This window comes from Otolemur garnettii, unplaced genomic scaffold (genome assembly GCF_000181295.1).
Source record: "Otolemur garnettii isolate 467f Iridium unplaced genomic scaffold, OtoGar3 scaffold00019, whole genome shotgun sequence".
Taxonomy (NCBI): Eukaryota; Metazoa; Chordata; class Mammalia; order Primates; family Galagidae; genus Otolemur; species Otolemur garnettii.
In genome coordinates, this window is record NW_003852414.1 from 5,429,990 (window position 1) to 5,447,341 (window position 17,352).

The following is a 17,352-nucleotide window of genomic DNA, read 5'->3' on the forward strand; positions in this document are numbered from 1 at the left end:
GGCTCAGGTTCCCCAGGCAGGACTGAAGTCTCAATGACCAGTTCTCGTGGGGATATGTCCAGAGGTGGAATTGTCAGATCACATGAAAATTCTAGGCTCAGTGCCTATAGCTCAGCGGTTAGGGCACTGGCCACATACATCAGGACTGGCGGGTTCAAGCCCAGCCTGGACCTGCCAAACAATAATGACAACTACAACAAAAAAATAGCCAGGCGTTGTGGCAGGTGCCTGTAGTCCCAGCTGTTTGGGAGGCTGAAGCAAGAGAATTGCTTAAGCCTAAGAGTTTGAGGTTGCTGTGAGCTGTGACATCACGGCACTTTACCCAGGGCAATACAGTAAGACTCTGTTCAAAAATATATATATATATATGTTTTTGCTTCAAAGGATACGTCAAGAAAGTAAAAAGATAACCCACAGAATGGGAGAAAATATTAGCAGTTCACATCTGATAAAGTACTTATATTCCAAAATGTATAAAGAACTCTTACAACTCAATAATAAAAAGAAAATAACCCAATTAAAAACTGGGCAGAAGAATTTAATAGATAATTTTCCAAAGAAGATCTACAAATTGGCAGTAAGCACATGAAAAAATGCTCAACATTATTAGTCATTAGGAAATAGCCATAATGAGATACTACTTCACACATATTAGGATAGCTATAAGTAAAAAAAAAAAAAAAAAAAAAAAGTGTATTTTGTATGGACGAAAACAAGTGTTAGGATGTGAAAATGGGAGACTTCATACGTTACTAATGGAAATGTAAATGGAAAGTTTCTTTGGAAAATAGTCTGACAGTTCCTCAAAGGGTTAAACATAAGAGTTATCCTATGGAACAGCTTATACTTAATGGAAGATCTATTCCGTCCCTAGATATGACACTTTAAAAGGTAAATTTTATGGCACGTGAATCATACCATAAATAGCTCCTCTTAGCGGGTTGGTTACTATGCCAGATGCTTAAGGTACCTTGTGAACACAAAGGGGTGTGAACCTTGCCCTTCTAGAGCTGCTTTTCTGTTAAGGGTATAAGGCATTACAATTGTGGTAGGTACTATGAAGGAAAAACACAGTGTCTATTGAGACTATTAACAGGAATGTCTAAACCAGTCTAAGTCAGGGACAGTTTTCCTAAGGAGGTGATTTTATCAAAGCAAAAAAGAATAAGAAACATTCTAGGGAGAAGAAGGACAACATGTATGAAGACTGTTGAGAGAGCCCTGATGTGTTCAAGAAACTGAAGGAAGGCCAGTATGGATGGGATGCAGAAACTAAGGGATGAGGGGTACAGGTGAAACCAAGAAGGAGGTCCAGACTGGACTGTACAGAGCCTCAGCCCTAAGTCGTGCTGTAATTTCAAAGGGTGTTCAGTCTGATGTCATGTGTTCTAATGAGTATTTTGTAAACATCACTCTGGCTAGAGAAGGGACAGGAGTGGAAGCTGGGGAGGCCAGTTGACAGCATTACGGTGTAGGCAGAGGAATAGAGCAACTTGTACCAGAAAATACCTGGCTCGGCACCTGTGGCTTAAGTGGCTAAGGCGCTAGCCACATACACCCGAGCTGGCAGGTTTGAATCCAGCCCGGGCCTGCCAAACAACAATGATGGCTGCAGCCAAAAAATAGCTGGGCATTGTGGCAGGTCCGTGTAGTCCTAGCTACTTGGGAGATGGAGGCAGGAGAATCGCTTGAGCCCAGGAGTTGGAGGTTGCTGTGAGCTGTGATGCCATGGCACTCTACCCAGGGCGACAGCTTGAGGCTTTGTCTCAAAAAAAAAAAAAACAAAGAAGTGGACATATCCAGTTTTTAGTAGGTGAAATTCACATGATTTTGTGAAAGGGAAGATGAGGAAGTGAGGGAGAGGACTGTAAGATGTTGGACTTTGAAAGTGAATGGGTTTGGAGGCAATTTCCAGACATTTTCCTTCCATATATACTTTCTTATGAACAACTTTAGGTAACATGAATGGATTCTTATTTCTGTTGAGAAATAGCTCTTCCTTACTAAGGCAGTCACATGTAAATAGAATTATGTGATGTACTGATAGCAAATACTGGGGGAGAGTACAAATTTGAGATAATTAGACAAGTTTTGTTATATTTGCCAGGTGACTTTTGCTCCTGGGAGTTTCTTGTGTCTTAGTCTATATCCTCAGTGTCTCTTGTGATGTATTTGGCCGTGCTGGTGATCCCCAGTGCTGTAGAGAGATCATCTGTCATTTGCTCATTTTAATGTAACTAATGAAAATAGACTCTGAAACAATTTTCTGGCAGGTAATCACCTTCAAGTGAAGAATATCTGGCATGAATTCAGTTTTAGCAATTCCATATTCCCTTGGCCAGTAAAAGTCTTAAAATGTCAAATTCTTAAATAATGTTTTTATTCTGCATGTATGTAGAAGTGATAGCATTTTCTTATTACTTCTAAGGGATACTTTGGCAATTTAACACTATCCTGACATAAATTTTAATTTATACTGTAAAAAAATTTTCAGATGACCCCTGAAGTGTTATTTATCCCAGGCATACACTTAAGTTTGGAATGCCAGCACACAGCACCCCTGAGAGGCGAAGTCCCTGTGAAGAAAACTGTGTGCAAATGGCTTGTGATTTAAGTTACACTGTAACTGTTACAAGAAAGTTATCTCCCTGGTTATTAGTGTTTTATTGCTTATTTATCAATAGTGGGCAAACGTAAGGGTATAAATCTGTAAATGCCAAATACAACAAAGCTTGAGGCAGATTTTTATCAGAAGAATCAAAGGAGTGGTCATAGCGACCTGACTTTTGCAGCCCTCTCCTAAGGCATTTTCTTTAACATTTGTTCTCATGAACCAGCATGCTCAGAAGGAGTTCGGGTCTCTCGTTCCTAATTTTTCCAGAACACTGAAACCCATCCATCCATTTGAATTAAATTTCCATTTCTCAATAAAAGCTCAGTCTAAAGATGAACTATCACTACTGAACACTAACTTTTTATCACACTCCTTAACTTATGGACTTATGCTAGTCTGCATTTTAATTTCTGGGATTTGTTTGTCATTTGAAGTGCAAACTTGAAAAATGGGGAAATTTTGGAGATTAGAGGATAAAACCCAGCTATCACCCTTAGTTTCTTGTCTTTTAAAATAATCCTGTTATTTTTTATATACTTAGATTAAATTAGGCCCCCATCTAGTCATCACAGGAAAATTAAATACTTAGTGAATGTATAGTAACAATCTATTGGTTTTGTAATACTGATATTTAAGATTGTATACCAAAATAAGAAAAGATTTCCTGTTAGTTGTATTTCAAGTTCAGGTTTCATGCTCTGTGATGAATATGATCTGTAGGTGAAAATTTTTTATCAGCTCTTTAGATCCTTAAAGTATCACTGAATGTTTCAGGAGAAGCCCCTCTAAGCCCTGTGTGCCCCTAAGCCCTGTGTGCATCCTACCTGCCCTCCCGCACGTCTGTTTGCATTACTGTCCTTGTGAGTACAGACCCAGGTTGAGGGGAGCCCAGGAGGAAGTGGCCTTGCTGCTTTAATCTCAAAGCTTCTTCAGAGGTTAATAGCTACTCTCTATGATACTGTATTTTAATTTGATTATTTTAATCTGGAACCACTGGGGTTAACTTGGTTTCTTCCACTTGACTCTGATAGTGCTAGAGCCTGGTGAGTGGGGTGGTGGCTGGTGTGGGTAGGTTGAAGGGGGATAGGGACCAGCCTGGAGCTGAAAAGATATCATTCATTGAAGCCCTTTCTCTATGACACTGTGTCTTTGTCAGCTACTAATATTTAGGTATCTCCATGAACAAGATTACCTGGAAACCCCCTGCCTTTCTGATAAACTCACCAGAGAACAGAGTGATAAGAACTTTGAGGGATATAGGAAGAAATTTAATCAGATCAAATCTGCAGGGTGGCTGTGTTGATAGCCTGTGTGGCCTGAAGAGCCCTGGGCTAGTACTTCCTGTTATAGGCAGTATTTACTTTTGGATAAAATATGTCCCTCAAAAAAATACACCAGTATACAGTGTATAAAAGTCAGAAAATAAATACATACCATAAAGAAGATATTTCATTACCAAAGAACTAGTAAAGCAATCCTTTACTAGTTCAGTTCAAAAAGAATATATCATTTTTTTGACACAGATATATGCCTACTATAAATATTTTACACTTTGTAAGTATTTTTTAATCTTATCATTTGGCACAGTTGAGCATTTAAACATCTGGCTTAAGTCAGCGGTGCTTCCAATAAGGGTTAAAGATTTGCTGCCTAAACCATCCTGAATGATCACCACTTTTTCCTAAATTAATGTTGTTACAAGGTGTATGAGATCTGACAATTAAGTTAACTCATCCCAGGAAAAGTGCTACATACTTCATTGCTGAAGATCACTGTGGTCACCTTTGAAGTACTCTCCTTGGGAAGTGATGTACCAACACCAGTGCCTATTCCGCCCTTTAAAACAATTTTGGAACTCTTTTTCTGGAATGGTCATCAGAGCCATCATGGCGCACAAAAACATGCAACAACAATAATGAAATCCACTCAGAAAGACACTGCTACCCATCGACATGAACACAGCTGGGAGACACTGATATACCAACGTTCTGAAACTTCACTGAGTCATTTGTACAAGGCACATTAGCACATGGTGACAAGTTCTCAAACTTAATTATCAGACCTCATATGATGACAGCTCTGATAAACCTGGGTGTGCATACATCTCTCTGACATCTTGCTCATAATTCTTTTGGATATAAACCCACAGTGGAATTGCTAGATAATATGATAATTCTGTTTTTAATTTTTGAGGAATTGCCATACAGTTTTCCATAATGGCTACACAATTTTATATTTCCATCAACAGTTGACAGCAGTTCTAGCTTCTCCAATATTCCTGCCAACACTTGCTATATTCCTGGGGGGTTTCACTAATAGCTATTCTAATGAATATGATTTTAGAATGTGCTTTTGATGTGCATTTTCCTTATTAGTGACACTGAACATGTTTTCATATGCTTTTTGGCCATTTGTATTTCATCTTTGGAGAAGTGTCTATACAAGTCCTTCGCTCATTTTAAAGTCAGGGTATTTGTTTTTGTTGAGTAATGGGGTTCTTTATGTATTCTCCATATTAATCCCTTATCAGATAATTGATTTGCAAATATTTTCTTCCATTCCTTAGGTTTTCTTTTCACTCTGTTGATTTTGTCCTTTTTTATGCAGAATTTTTAAATTTTGATAGAGTCTCAATTTATTTTTACTTTTGTTGCCTATATTTTTGGTCACATTTACTTTTAATTGTTTTATATCCACTAATTTTTATAAAGTAATAAAGTGTAATGAAATATTTAAGTATAAAACTACTGTTGCATAGACAGAGATGGCTACCTCCTGAAGGTGGACTCTTGGCCCGCAAGGGAGTGCTATCATGCATAAGCTTTAAATTTTGCTTCATAAGCTAATGTGGAAACGCACATATTTGGAGTACAGAGTCCAGCTTGAGATCTGACTCCATAAAGGGTTGTGGGAACATGATAATGATGGGTCAAAAAAGCACTGTTTCTCCTTTTAAAATGTTGCCATTCTTCCTTTTTTCCTCCCGCTCCTTTTTTCTTTCTTTTGTAATTGCTCCCTGCTCATTAGCCCTACACAGCCATTGTGACAGTACTTCTCCTTGCCTCATTTTCCTTCCCCACCCACTCAGACTCATCCTTCACTGTCCTCAGCTTCCACTTCTGTCTTCCGACATTTGTAAGGGCTTAAAATGAGCCCATCAGAGTCCTTGTGGGTAGGATTCTGGTTTCAGGACGCTAGAGAACAAACACAGCAAATACTTTTGCATTCTAGGTCAGGCGGCTTCCTCTCCCACCTGCTGCTCAGACCGGGAGTTGGTAGAGTGGTCCAGGAACTAGCAGAGAATCATAAGCTTTGGTGTTACTTCTGGACCATCTTGGCCTCCAAATACTTGAAGCAGTTTGATTCTTAAAAACTTAGGAAGGAAAAAAACATTATGTGGAAAAGGAAGCTACCGAGATGTATTCCCCCTTTATTTCTTTTAGGTTTAAATAAATGGCAATGGTTATATTCTACCTATGTCAAGTTTTTACTTCTTAAGTAGAGCTTTGTAACAAATACAACATTTTCTTCCAAAAGAATCCATGGATGCTTATTAATACATCAAACTTTCCAGTTAAGCTTTAAGTTAATAAAAATTGAGGTTTTTGAATGGTTACTTCTACTAGTCTGATAAACCGTTTTGCTCTATGCAAGGGTACAGTAATCTTATTTGAGGGGTTTTATTCATTAACAAAAGGTACCAAAATAAATTTAGCTAGGGTCATGATGTTTAATTTAATAGCATTATGATAATAACTACCATAATTAGTTTCAGATTTGCCTTCCTTCCCAAAGGGTAAGTTTTTTTTTAGTTTTTGATGCCTTCTTAAGGCCTGAGAATGACAGCAAAATTAATGTCACGACCTTTATAGCCTGTTTATGGTTTTCCATGTTGTACCCTAAAGAATTTAAGGAATAGTGTATATCTAAACCAAACCACTGAGTATGAACAAGTTAAAAATTGGGTTAATTGGGTTCACCTGATCCTCAGCTGGCAGCGCCTCAGTCAAGACACTATTTCTTATTAGACAAAAGAGCACAATTTTTACACTGTAAAATTATCGTAAAACTGTACTTGTAATGTCTTAAAATGAAAAAACATTTTTAAAAGGCTACTTTTTCAAATATGTAGGATTTTTTTTCCTTCTATTATTATAACTGGTTTGTCTTGTTCACTTAGCAAATCCATTTGTGTTTTCATTTTCATAGTAAGAATGTGTTGATACCAACTAATGGGCCATGTGCTGTGAACCCACTTTTGGTGGGCATTGCACAGCAGCACCATCTTTTCAAACTGATTTTTTTTTCTGGTTTTTGTCCGTAGGGCTTTCCATAAACACTATTCTAAGCTGGGCATAATGGTTCACATCTGTAATCCTAGCATTCTGAGAGGCTGAGATAGGAGGTTGCCTTGATTTAAGGAGTTCAAGACTGGCCCAAGCAAGAAAGAGATTCTGTCTCTGCTAAAAAATAGAAAAAAAAAAAAAATAGCAGACATTATAATGGGTACCTGGAAGCTGAAGCAGGAGAATCCTTTGAACCCAGAAGTTTGGAATTACTATGAGCTGGGCTGAGAGTGAGACTTTGTCAGAGAGAGAACAAAAAAAACAGTCATTCTTCTTAATCCTTGAGATGTGAAACTGGTTTCGATTTTTATTAGGGTTTATGTATGTTTCAACAAAACTTAGTACTTGCGTATTCAGCTAAAGTTGAGAAAAATATGTAGACTGTGTTAAAATCTTTAAAGCTTTTGGGTAGTTGATTGAAAAATTCCTGTGGCAGTTTTTGCAAGTAGTGGTTTTGAGGCACTTTCATACATTTTGGGGTAAATCAGTACAACTTCTTTGAAGGAGAATTTAGCAATATATATGAAAATTTTAAACAGACACAGAAGTTTCTTACCGTGACTTTATCCTGCAGATAGACTTGTACATGTTAGCAAAGTATGGGTGGGATGCACACTGCACCTTTGTAAGAACAAAAGGCTGAGAACAATCTAATTGTCTGTCAGCGAGTTCATAAAGAATGGTTCTATGCAATCTTTAAAAAGAATGAAGATGTTGGTGAGTGCTGATACGGAGAACTCTCAAAACTATAGTAAGTGAAAAAAGAGCAGCATGTATACTGTGCTTCAGTTTAGAAAGGGCAGAAGGGGTGCAGAGTGTATTTCTACACGTTAGCTCATGTACAGATAAGCTATTTCTAAAAGGGTCTCGACAATGCAGTTGTCGTGCAGTTGTTGCCTCTAAGGAGGGGAATTGGAATAGAATGAAAGGGAGGTGAATTTTTCAGTATATTCCTTTTTTGTACTGTTTGAACTTATTCCTTGTTCTTACATATTTTTAAATTAAATACATGGCATTATAAAAAATAGTTTTTGAAGGCTGCATCAATGCAAGCAAATGTTTAATATATAAACAGTAGCCCTGCATTATCCATGGTTTCTCTCCCCAACACTATTTTCAGTTACCCAAGATATAACACGGTAAGATATTTTTAGAGAGAGACAAAGACATCGCATTCATGTTAACTTCTATTAAAGGTATACATGCATGCCATATATATGGTTTGGTACTGTCTGTGGTTTCAGACATCCATGGTTTGTCTTGGGGTGTATTCCCCTGTAAATACCAGAGACTAAGTACATTTCTAAAGCAGAATAAAAATTGATATATGGAGCGGCGCCTGTGGCTCAGTGTGTAGAGTGCCAGCCCCATATACCAAGGGTGGCTGGTTCGAACCCAGCCCTGGCTAAACTCCGATAGAAAAATAGCTGGACATTGTGGTGGGCACCTGTAGTCCCTGCTACTCGGGAAGCTGAGGCAAGAGAATCATCTAAGCCCAAGAGCTGGAGGTTGCTGTGAACTGTGATGCCACAGCACCCTCCAAGGGCAACAAAGGAAGACTCTGTCTCTAAAAAAAAATTGATATATGCACTATGAGTATTACAAAAACCAAGAAAAGCATTGAAAATAAATTAGGCAATATATTAAAATATTAATATTATAGTATTTGGCTTAGAATATTCAGATTATGGATTTGGTTTGTTGCAGATTCAGTAATAAGGTAATATTCTATTAGTGGGAAACATGAAGTACCAGGGTTTTTCTAGGTCTAAAATGCCATGACATGTTCTAAATAACATATGTTTTAAATAATATGTATTAGTTATCTAAATATTGCCACAATTGTATAAGTGTTCATCTTTCAGGAATGCTTTTACAATGTTATTATAATGTATAATAAGAGATGTTTTTTGAAAAATTAAAGCAAAGGAAATTCCAGAGTGCATCGTTGTAACCTGTCAGCTGTTTAGCCCCTGTTTCTTTTTCTTTCATGCATGTTCATTTTTATTTAGTTTTTTCCATGTTGGAAATAATCATTTTATAATAACTTAAGTGTCAAACAAAAGCCTTTCGTGTCAAGGAACGAAAAAAGTTAGGTAATACTGAAAAAGGCACCTTTCTTTTCTGTTGCTCTGTTAAGGAAATGAATATGGTCATGGCACAGAGAAGGAAAAAACAGGAACTACCCGGATGAACTTGTCATTCTAAAGTATTCAGCGCTGCTCTTTGCCTTTTGTGTACTTAGGCATTGTTTGAAAAGTTTTAATGCACCAGAGAAAGAATTTTCCTGGCTTGTTTTAATTTCATGTGCCCATCATAAGTGATCCTTGACTTATGATAGGGCTACATCCTGATAAACCCATCGTAAGTTGAAAAGATCATAATTCAAAAATGCATTTAATGTTCCTAACCTACTGAATGGCGTAGCCTAGCCTAGCTTAAATGTGCAGGCGATAGCATGAGGCCCTGTCTCAAAAAAAAAAAAGAACACTTACATTAACCTACTGAATTTATATAATAAAGTGTCAAACATCTTGTAGTTTATTGACTGCTGAAAGTGAATGGTTCTATGGGGTAACTGTATTTACTGCACAGTTTATTTATGTTTCATGATTACAATAAATACAGCAGAGTTCTCTGTGGCAGCAAAAGACAGTATGACTTCATTTGAGCAGAGTTCGGGTTTAAATACTTTCTACTCCCAAGATGTTGGGAGTAAGGTTATATTTATTTTGATGGCACTCATTTTCTAACGTAGTTTTCAAAAACAAAATAAAAACTTGTGGTCTTTTTTTTTTTTTCTGCTTTCAAAGGTAGTATTCATTTATTAGGGAAGTTTAAGAATATGTCCACAGCATAAAGAAGAAAGTAAGAAGCAATTTAATGCCACACTCAGAGATAGTCATTTTTAACACTTGGTAGTATTCTCATGAATTTATGGGAAAAAATAGCCATTACTGGTCTGTAACCAACCCTATAAAACATAAAAACAAACATTTTTCATATTTATAAATAGTTTTAAAACATTTCTAAAAATAGTTTAGTTATAAAAATACACCCCAGTTTACTTCGAAGTTATATACATCGTTGTGTATTTTAAATAGCACACTAAACATTTCTTTAAAAGTAATAAGGATGATAATGATGACAATGGTGATGTATAGCTTTACACATTACGATGGTGATTATCTGAAATAAAGTCTTAGAAGTAGAAGGAAAATCTGGATTAAAAGAAACAGAATTTTCAGGCTGAGGATGCACCTTGCCAAAGTACTTCTGAAAACTTGGTGCTCATTATACTTCACAAAGTAAATGATCGTGCCCCTCCCCTCAGACTTACCTGAAGTTTGTATTGTTTTGCTTATTTTTTGTTAATTCATAGGCAGTAATATTATTTTAGAAATTTGAAATTCTTTGATTTTTAGTAAGGCTTGATCACTAATGTGATGATCAAGAGTGATCATCTCTAATGATCACTAGTTTAACATCCTCTCTCAGTCTTTACTGTTTTATACTGGAGTATTTTCTCTTTCTCGTAAGGTTATCTTTCCAGGGTGTATAGTAGCACCTCAAACACCATTTGTTAAATGAATAATAAATGTATGTCTACATGTCTATTGGAAATATTTAATTTTTTCCCAGTATTTGCCTCTTTCCCAATATTTTTAACCGTTATATTGATATATAATAAATTACACATATTTAAAAAACAATGTGATGGATTTTGGCATTTGTACACACCCTTCACCCTGATGAAGGATATGTGTTTCTCATGCCCACTTATAAGGATTTTTCTCCCAACCCTTCCTGTCTCTCCTTTCCCCAAGTGACCACTGATCTTTCTGTCACAATAGTTTGCTTTTTCTAAAATCTTCTATCAGTAGAATCATACAGCATGTACTCTTTTTCATCTAGCTTCTTTCCTACAGCATAATGTTCCTGCAGACTGACCTCTGTGAGTGTTTGTTCCTTGTTTATATGTTCCACTTGTCGATGAACATTTGGTTCCTCCTAGCTTTGGCGCTACTGCAAATAAAGCTGCTAAGATCATTCTTTGTACAAGTCTATATGTGAGCATAAGCTGTCTCTTCTCTCGGGTCAGTAGGCAGCAGTTAGTAATACCTGGATCCTATGGTAGGTATATCATCAACTTTTGAAGAAAATGCCAAACTCTTTCTCAAAGTTACTCCCATTTTACTTTATCAGCAGGAGCGTATAAGACTGTAATATATCCATAGCATAAAGAAAAAAGTAACTAGCAATTTAATGTCCCACTCAGAGATAGTCATTTTTAATTGGTAGTTATTCTCATGAATACATGGGGAAAAAAAAAAACTTTACTGTTCTTCTGTGTCTTCTATATTCTTGCCAGTGCTTGGTGTAGTCAAATTATTTTTAACTTTCATCCATTCTAATAGACATGTGGTATTACCTCATTGTAGTTTTAATTTGCGTTTTCTGAATAACTAATGATGTTGAACATCTTCTTGTGTCCTTATTTGCAAGCCATGTGTCTTTTTTGGGTGAAGTGTATATTCACGTCTTTTGTCCATTTTGTAAATTGAGGGAGGTGTTTTCTTATTAAAGTTTGAGAGTTTTTAATTTTGGATATAATTACTTTGTATTACAGATGAGTGGCATGGGGCTCAAAGCTTTTTGTTGTCGTCCTTGCATGAGGATATTTAGTGGTCCTGTCACCATTTGTTGAGGTGACTGTGTTCAATTGATTTCCCTTTGGACTTTATGAAAATCAGTTGATCATATATGTGTGGCTTTATTTCTGGGTTATCTGTTCTGCCATGTTGATCTATTTGTCTCTCTTGACACTATAGCAGTATTAGTCCTTCAACTTCTTTCTTCCAAACAATTTTGGTTTTTAGTACAGTAATTCTTGTTTTTAGTACTTTAAAGATGTTGTTTATTATATTCTTACTTGCATTGTTTCCAGTAAGAAACATTGGTTATTCCAGTAATAACATTGGTTATATCCAGTAATAACATTGGTTATTCTTGAGTTTTGTTGCATTTTCATGTGTATTTTAGAATAAGTTTGCTAATTTCCATAAAAAGTCTACTGGGATTTTGATAAGGATTTTTTGAAATTCTAATAGACCTATTTAGAAAGAATTGCCATCTTAACAACACTAAGTCTTCTCATCTTTGAACACTATATATTTCTCCATTTATTTAGATCGTCTGAAATTTCCTTCATGAGTCTTTTTGACTTGTCAGTCTGTAGGTCTTTCAGCCTTTTATTTAGCATGATGTTAGCTTCAGATTTCTCAAAGATGTCTTTTACCAAGATAAGGAAGTTCTCTTCTAGTCCTATTCTCTAAAAGTGTTATCAGGAATGGGTGTTAGAATTTTTAAAATGTATTTCCTGTAGCTACTAAAATAAGCATGTTGTTTTCCTTTATAAGGTAATGGTGAATTACATTGATTTTGAATGTTAAACCTCATGTGTTGGATTTGATTTTTTAGAATTTTGTTAGTATTTTTACATCTATGCTTACGAGGCATATTGGGCTGTGTAATTCTTTTCTCATAATATCTTTGTCTGATTTCAATATGTAGATAATGCTGACTTCTTAGATGGTAAGGATTCTCTCCTTTTCAGTTTTCTGGAAGAATTTGTTTATAATTGATAATATTTCTTCCTTAAGTATTCCATAGATAACACCAGAGAACTCAACTGGGCCTAGAGTTTTCTTTGAGGGACATAGAATTCTAAATTACAAGGTGATTCTTGTTTTTAGTACTTTAAAGATGTTGTTTATTATATTCTTACTTGCATTGTTTCCAGTAAGAAATCTGCCTTTATTCTCATTGTTGTTCCCCTATATGCAATGCGTCTTTCTCTCTGACTGCCTTTTGAGCAATTTGATAATGACATACCTTGCTATGATTTTCATATTTCTTATTCATCAGTTTTTTGAGAACTTGGATCTGCATATTTAGAGCTTTATCAAATTTAGAAAATTTTCTGCCATTATTTCTTAAAATACTTTTTCTGTCTTTCCATCTCTCTCCTTTCCAGTTGCGATTATATTAAGTTACATGGTTGTCCTACAGTTCACTGATGCAGAGATTGTTTTGTTTTGTTTCATCATCTCATCTCCTGAGATTCATTCTGGATAATCTCTTGTGGTATGCCTCTCTTCAGGTTTGTTGATATTTTCTTCTGATATATCTAACATGCCACTAATCCCATCCAGTGTATCTTTCATCTTATTCAATGTAGTAATAGTTTTCATCTCTAGAAACTTTATATGGATTATTTTTATATTTCTTCTGCCTGACTTAACTTTTTGAACATATGAATGTGATATATACACTTAATGTCCTTGTCTGCTAATTCTAACGTCTGTGTTAGTCCTGGGCCAGTTTTGATTTTTACATGATGGATCATATTTTTCTGCATTTTTGCATGATTAATGATTTTTATTAGATGTCAGTAATTATGAATTTTACTTTATTGGGTGATATTTTTGTATTTCTGTAAATACTTGTGAGCTTTGTTCTGATACACAGTTAAAATGCTGGGAAAGAGGCTCAGCGCCTATAGCTCAACCGGATAAGGCGCCAGCCATGTACACCTAAGGTGGCAGGTTTGAATCCAGCCCGGACCCGCCAAACAACAATGACGGCTGCAACCAAAAAATAGCCGGGGGTTGTGGCAGGCACCTGTGGTCCCAGCTACTTGGGAGGCTGAGGCAGGAGACTCGCTTGAGCCCAGGAGTTGGAGGTTGCTGTGAGCTGTAATGCCACGGCACTCTACCCAGGGGGACAGCTTGAGGCTCTGTCTCAAAAAAAAAAAAAATGCTGGGAAAGAGTTTGATCCTTTCATGTCTTGCTTTAAGATTTGTTATGTGAAATGCACCGTCTAGGGCTTATTACTCCCCCTCAATAAGAAAGCCCTTCTGTGTACTCAAATGCCCTGTGAATTAGTATTTTTTTGGTGTAGGTACTGGGAACAGACAATATTCCTGTCCCTCTGTGAGTGTTGATTACCTTTGACCTTTCTTTCCCTGGCTTTGGGGAATTTCCTCACTTGCATGGGCCTTATGATTACAAAGATAGATGTAGATGGGGACCCTCTCTCTGTGCTCTCTGCATGTAGCTTTCTTTCTCCATTACTCTGGGAGTCTCCACCAGGTTGTTTCCTCCCATTGAGCTCATCTCAATTATTTCTTGTCTCTCAAGGATCGGTTTTTCATCCTAATGTCCAGTGTTTCAAAAACATTGTTTCTTACATTTTATCTGTGTTTTAGTTGCTTCAGGCAGAAGGATAAATCTGGTCTCACTCCATCTTGATTACAAGTACAAATCATGCCTTTTAATTTTGCTCAATTTTATTATTTAAAACATTTCAAAATTTCTTTTTAATATTTTTAACATTTACTTTTAGAAAAAGTACAATTATTTTTTATCACAACAGCTTCATCGAGATACAATTCAGATGCCATACAACTCACCCATTTAAAGTGTACAGTTCAATGATTTTTAATACATTCACTGAGTTGGGTATATTTAAAATTTTAAATGGAAAAATTCATCATCATTTACCTTAATGATATCTGTATTTGATGTCATTCCTAGAAATACTTCTGTATTTGACAGCTTATTTACCTGTAGTTTTAAAGAATGTTGTCTTTTTTTTTTTTTTTGCAGTTCTTGGAGGGGGCTGGGTTTGAACCCACCACCTCCAGCATATGGGGCCGGCGCCTTACTCCTTTGAGCCACAGGTGCCGCCCAGGATGTTGTCTTATTTTTATATTCAAATATTTTGTTAATTGGAACCCCGCATTATAGATATTTTGGAAGTAGCGAAAATTGAGGGAAAAAAACACTTGTAATTCTGTCCCTGAGCACAATGCAAGTATACATATTGATGTTTTCTGGCATGTGTTTTTCTATGCCTTTTTTATGTGGTTGTAATTCTAGTGTATGGCATTTCGTATGTTCATTGTATCAGCATATGTTATGTTGCTACATAATCTTCATAATTGCATTTTAATGGCTGAATTAGCTTTCATCAAGTGAATATGTTGCAGGATTATTACCTTGATATTTTTAAGGATTTTAGTTATTCTTCAACAGAATATACGAAACAGTCATCGAGTAGTACATTTTCTTAGGATCTCAGCTGTGCCTGCTTGCACATACTCCATTAGAGCAAGGTGCAAGTGAGGCCTTCTGACTTGACATGACATTTCATTTCTCTCTAAGGTCCACTAAGACCTTCAGTAAAATCCTCTCTCTCAAAAAATATGAAGAAAATAAAACATCAATTCTTAGTAACTCAATCCATTTCTTACTACTTATACAGGTAATAAATATAAAAACTTTATAAAATAACTTAAGATACATATTTCTTGGTATACATTAACAAGATCTCTCAATTGTTTTCTAATTGTTATTTGTGTAATATTTATTTTTAGGAAAGTTATTATTCAAATCCAATACATCATAATGCAGAATTCATTATCACTGCCACCAAAAGATCAAGGTAAGATCAGCTATCTAAGAAAAATGATAATGATAATGTGTATGACATACTGTGTATGTAATTTTAATTGATACATTTCATGTCCGTCTCCTCTAACAAAAATGAGACTTATTTTCTAGAATTAAAAACAAAAATCATAATTATATATGAAAGTTAATTTCTTTTGATTAATTATGTGTACATGGATTCTTGAGTTTTAAGAACAAGTCTTCTGTACTAGGCTAACAGCTCGCTGAGAGCAGGGCAATCTCATTCCACCTAATACTCACAGAGCCCAGCCTGTTATCTGGCAATTAGCTAGTACCAAAAGATGTCAGTGGAATTATAAAGCATTGACCATTAAACAGAATGACACAGGTATTCTTTTTTTTTTTTTCATTTGATTAAGACAGAGTCTCACTATGTTGCCATCAGTAGAGTGTTGTGGGATCACAGCTCACAGCAACCTCAAACTCTTGGGCTTAAGCGATTCTCCAGCCTCAGCCTCCCAAGTAGCTGGGATTATAGTTGCCGGCCACAATGCCTAGCTATTTTTTTGTTGCGGTTATCATTGTCATTCAGCTCCCTGGTCTGGGCTTGGACCCACCAGCCTCAGTGCATGTGGCTGGCACTGTAAGCTCTGTGCTATGGGCACCAAGTCAACACAGGTATTTTAGTACGCATAAATAGAAGAACAAGTACATACATATTTATACATGGGTATGCACACATCTATGTAGAAAAACTATTTGCTTAGGCATTTCCTTGACCTATTTCTTCCCATAGCCATTTACAAAGCAATAGAAAAATCCTTTCCCCTCTGTACAATTTATAAAAAAGAAAATCATGAGTTCTTTAAAAGAAACCTGGAGCTTCTAGAAAAACAGTTTACACATGGAGATATGGTTTTTTATTAATAAAGAATAATTAAATTGTCCTCTCCATAAAGGCTGCACTCTAACCCTTAGGAAGAATAAAAAATTATTAGAATATTCTTTATAAATTTGCAGTGTGATACTAGGAAAAAATAGTGAGCTTTGAATTTGATGGATCTAGGATCTAGGTTCAAATCTTAAGTCAGTCACTTACTGGTTAGTGATCCTGGCGGAAGTCCCCCTGGATTATGCTTGGCCTTCTAAGGCCACTAGGCACCCCCAGCAAGAAGCAGCCTCATGCCCCTCCCTCTAACTGCCCTCTGTCCAAAGATGGAGAGAGCCCAGCTATTAACAGCAGCCTCACAAATCTCTCTCTTACCCAACTGTTCTTTCATTCAGGTTTTCAAAGCATATCATAATCCTTCTAATGCAGCATTTATCATGTTTTATTCTAGTTAATTACATACATGTATGCTGTTCTAATAGAATTTCGTTTCCTATGAGCTCAGGCTCTGTCTGATTTACCTCTGGTTTCTTCACAGCATCTGGCGTAGTACTTTTGAATTACTGACTTACGAACGTATACATATTATATACATTGATGTATGAAATTCAGGTAGGACATCACAAACAAGAGTTATGGGGCTTATGGAAAATCTGCCACACCAGCATACGATCCCCTAACAAAATTTCATATGGTGGAAGCAGGTTTAATGATCACCAAGGTGATTCTTACCAGAAACTACGCCTTGATGATATAATTTCCCATTATATAACTTATAATTCCTGCCTACTTTGTTTTAAATGGCTGGTCAAGAAACACAACCAAAAAAATGACATTTGCTCAGGATTTGAACATATGTGTAGAAGTGAATCAGGTATAATTAGGAGCCAAGGGATATGGGTTTAAGCTACGAAGAACTGGCAACATTATAAACAGAAAACTAAGGAGAAACTCCAATTTCTTCTATTTAAATGTTTTTAAATTTCAGATAGATTTAACATTGTATTATTGTTCTAATAATTTGT

The 17,352-nt window shown here is 36.1% G+C and overlaps 1 protein-coding gene across 1 annotated transcript in view; it reads left to right on the top strand.

Annotated features, from left to right (window-relative positions):
* ZNF438 (zinc finger protein 438) overlaps positions 1-17,352 on the top strand; it is a 125,367-nt gene that overhangs the window by 83,240 nt on the left and 24,775 nt on the right. Inside the window, exon 4 of the mRNA XM_012803253.2 lies at positions 15,402-15,469. Coding sequence (XP_012658707.1) covers positions 15,433-15,469 — 37 coding nt within the window. The 5' untranslated portion in view covers positions 15,402-15,432. The remainder of the gene's footprint in view (positions 1-15,401; positions 15,470-17,352) is intronic.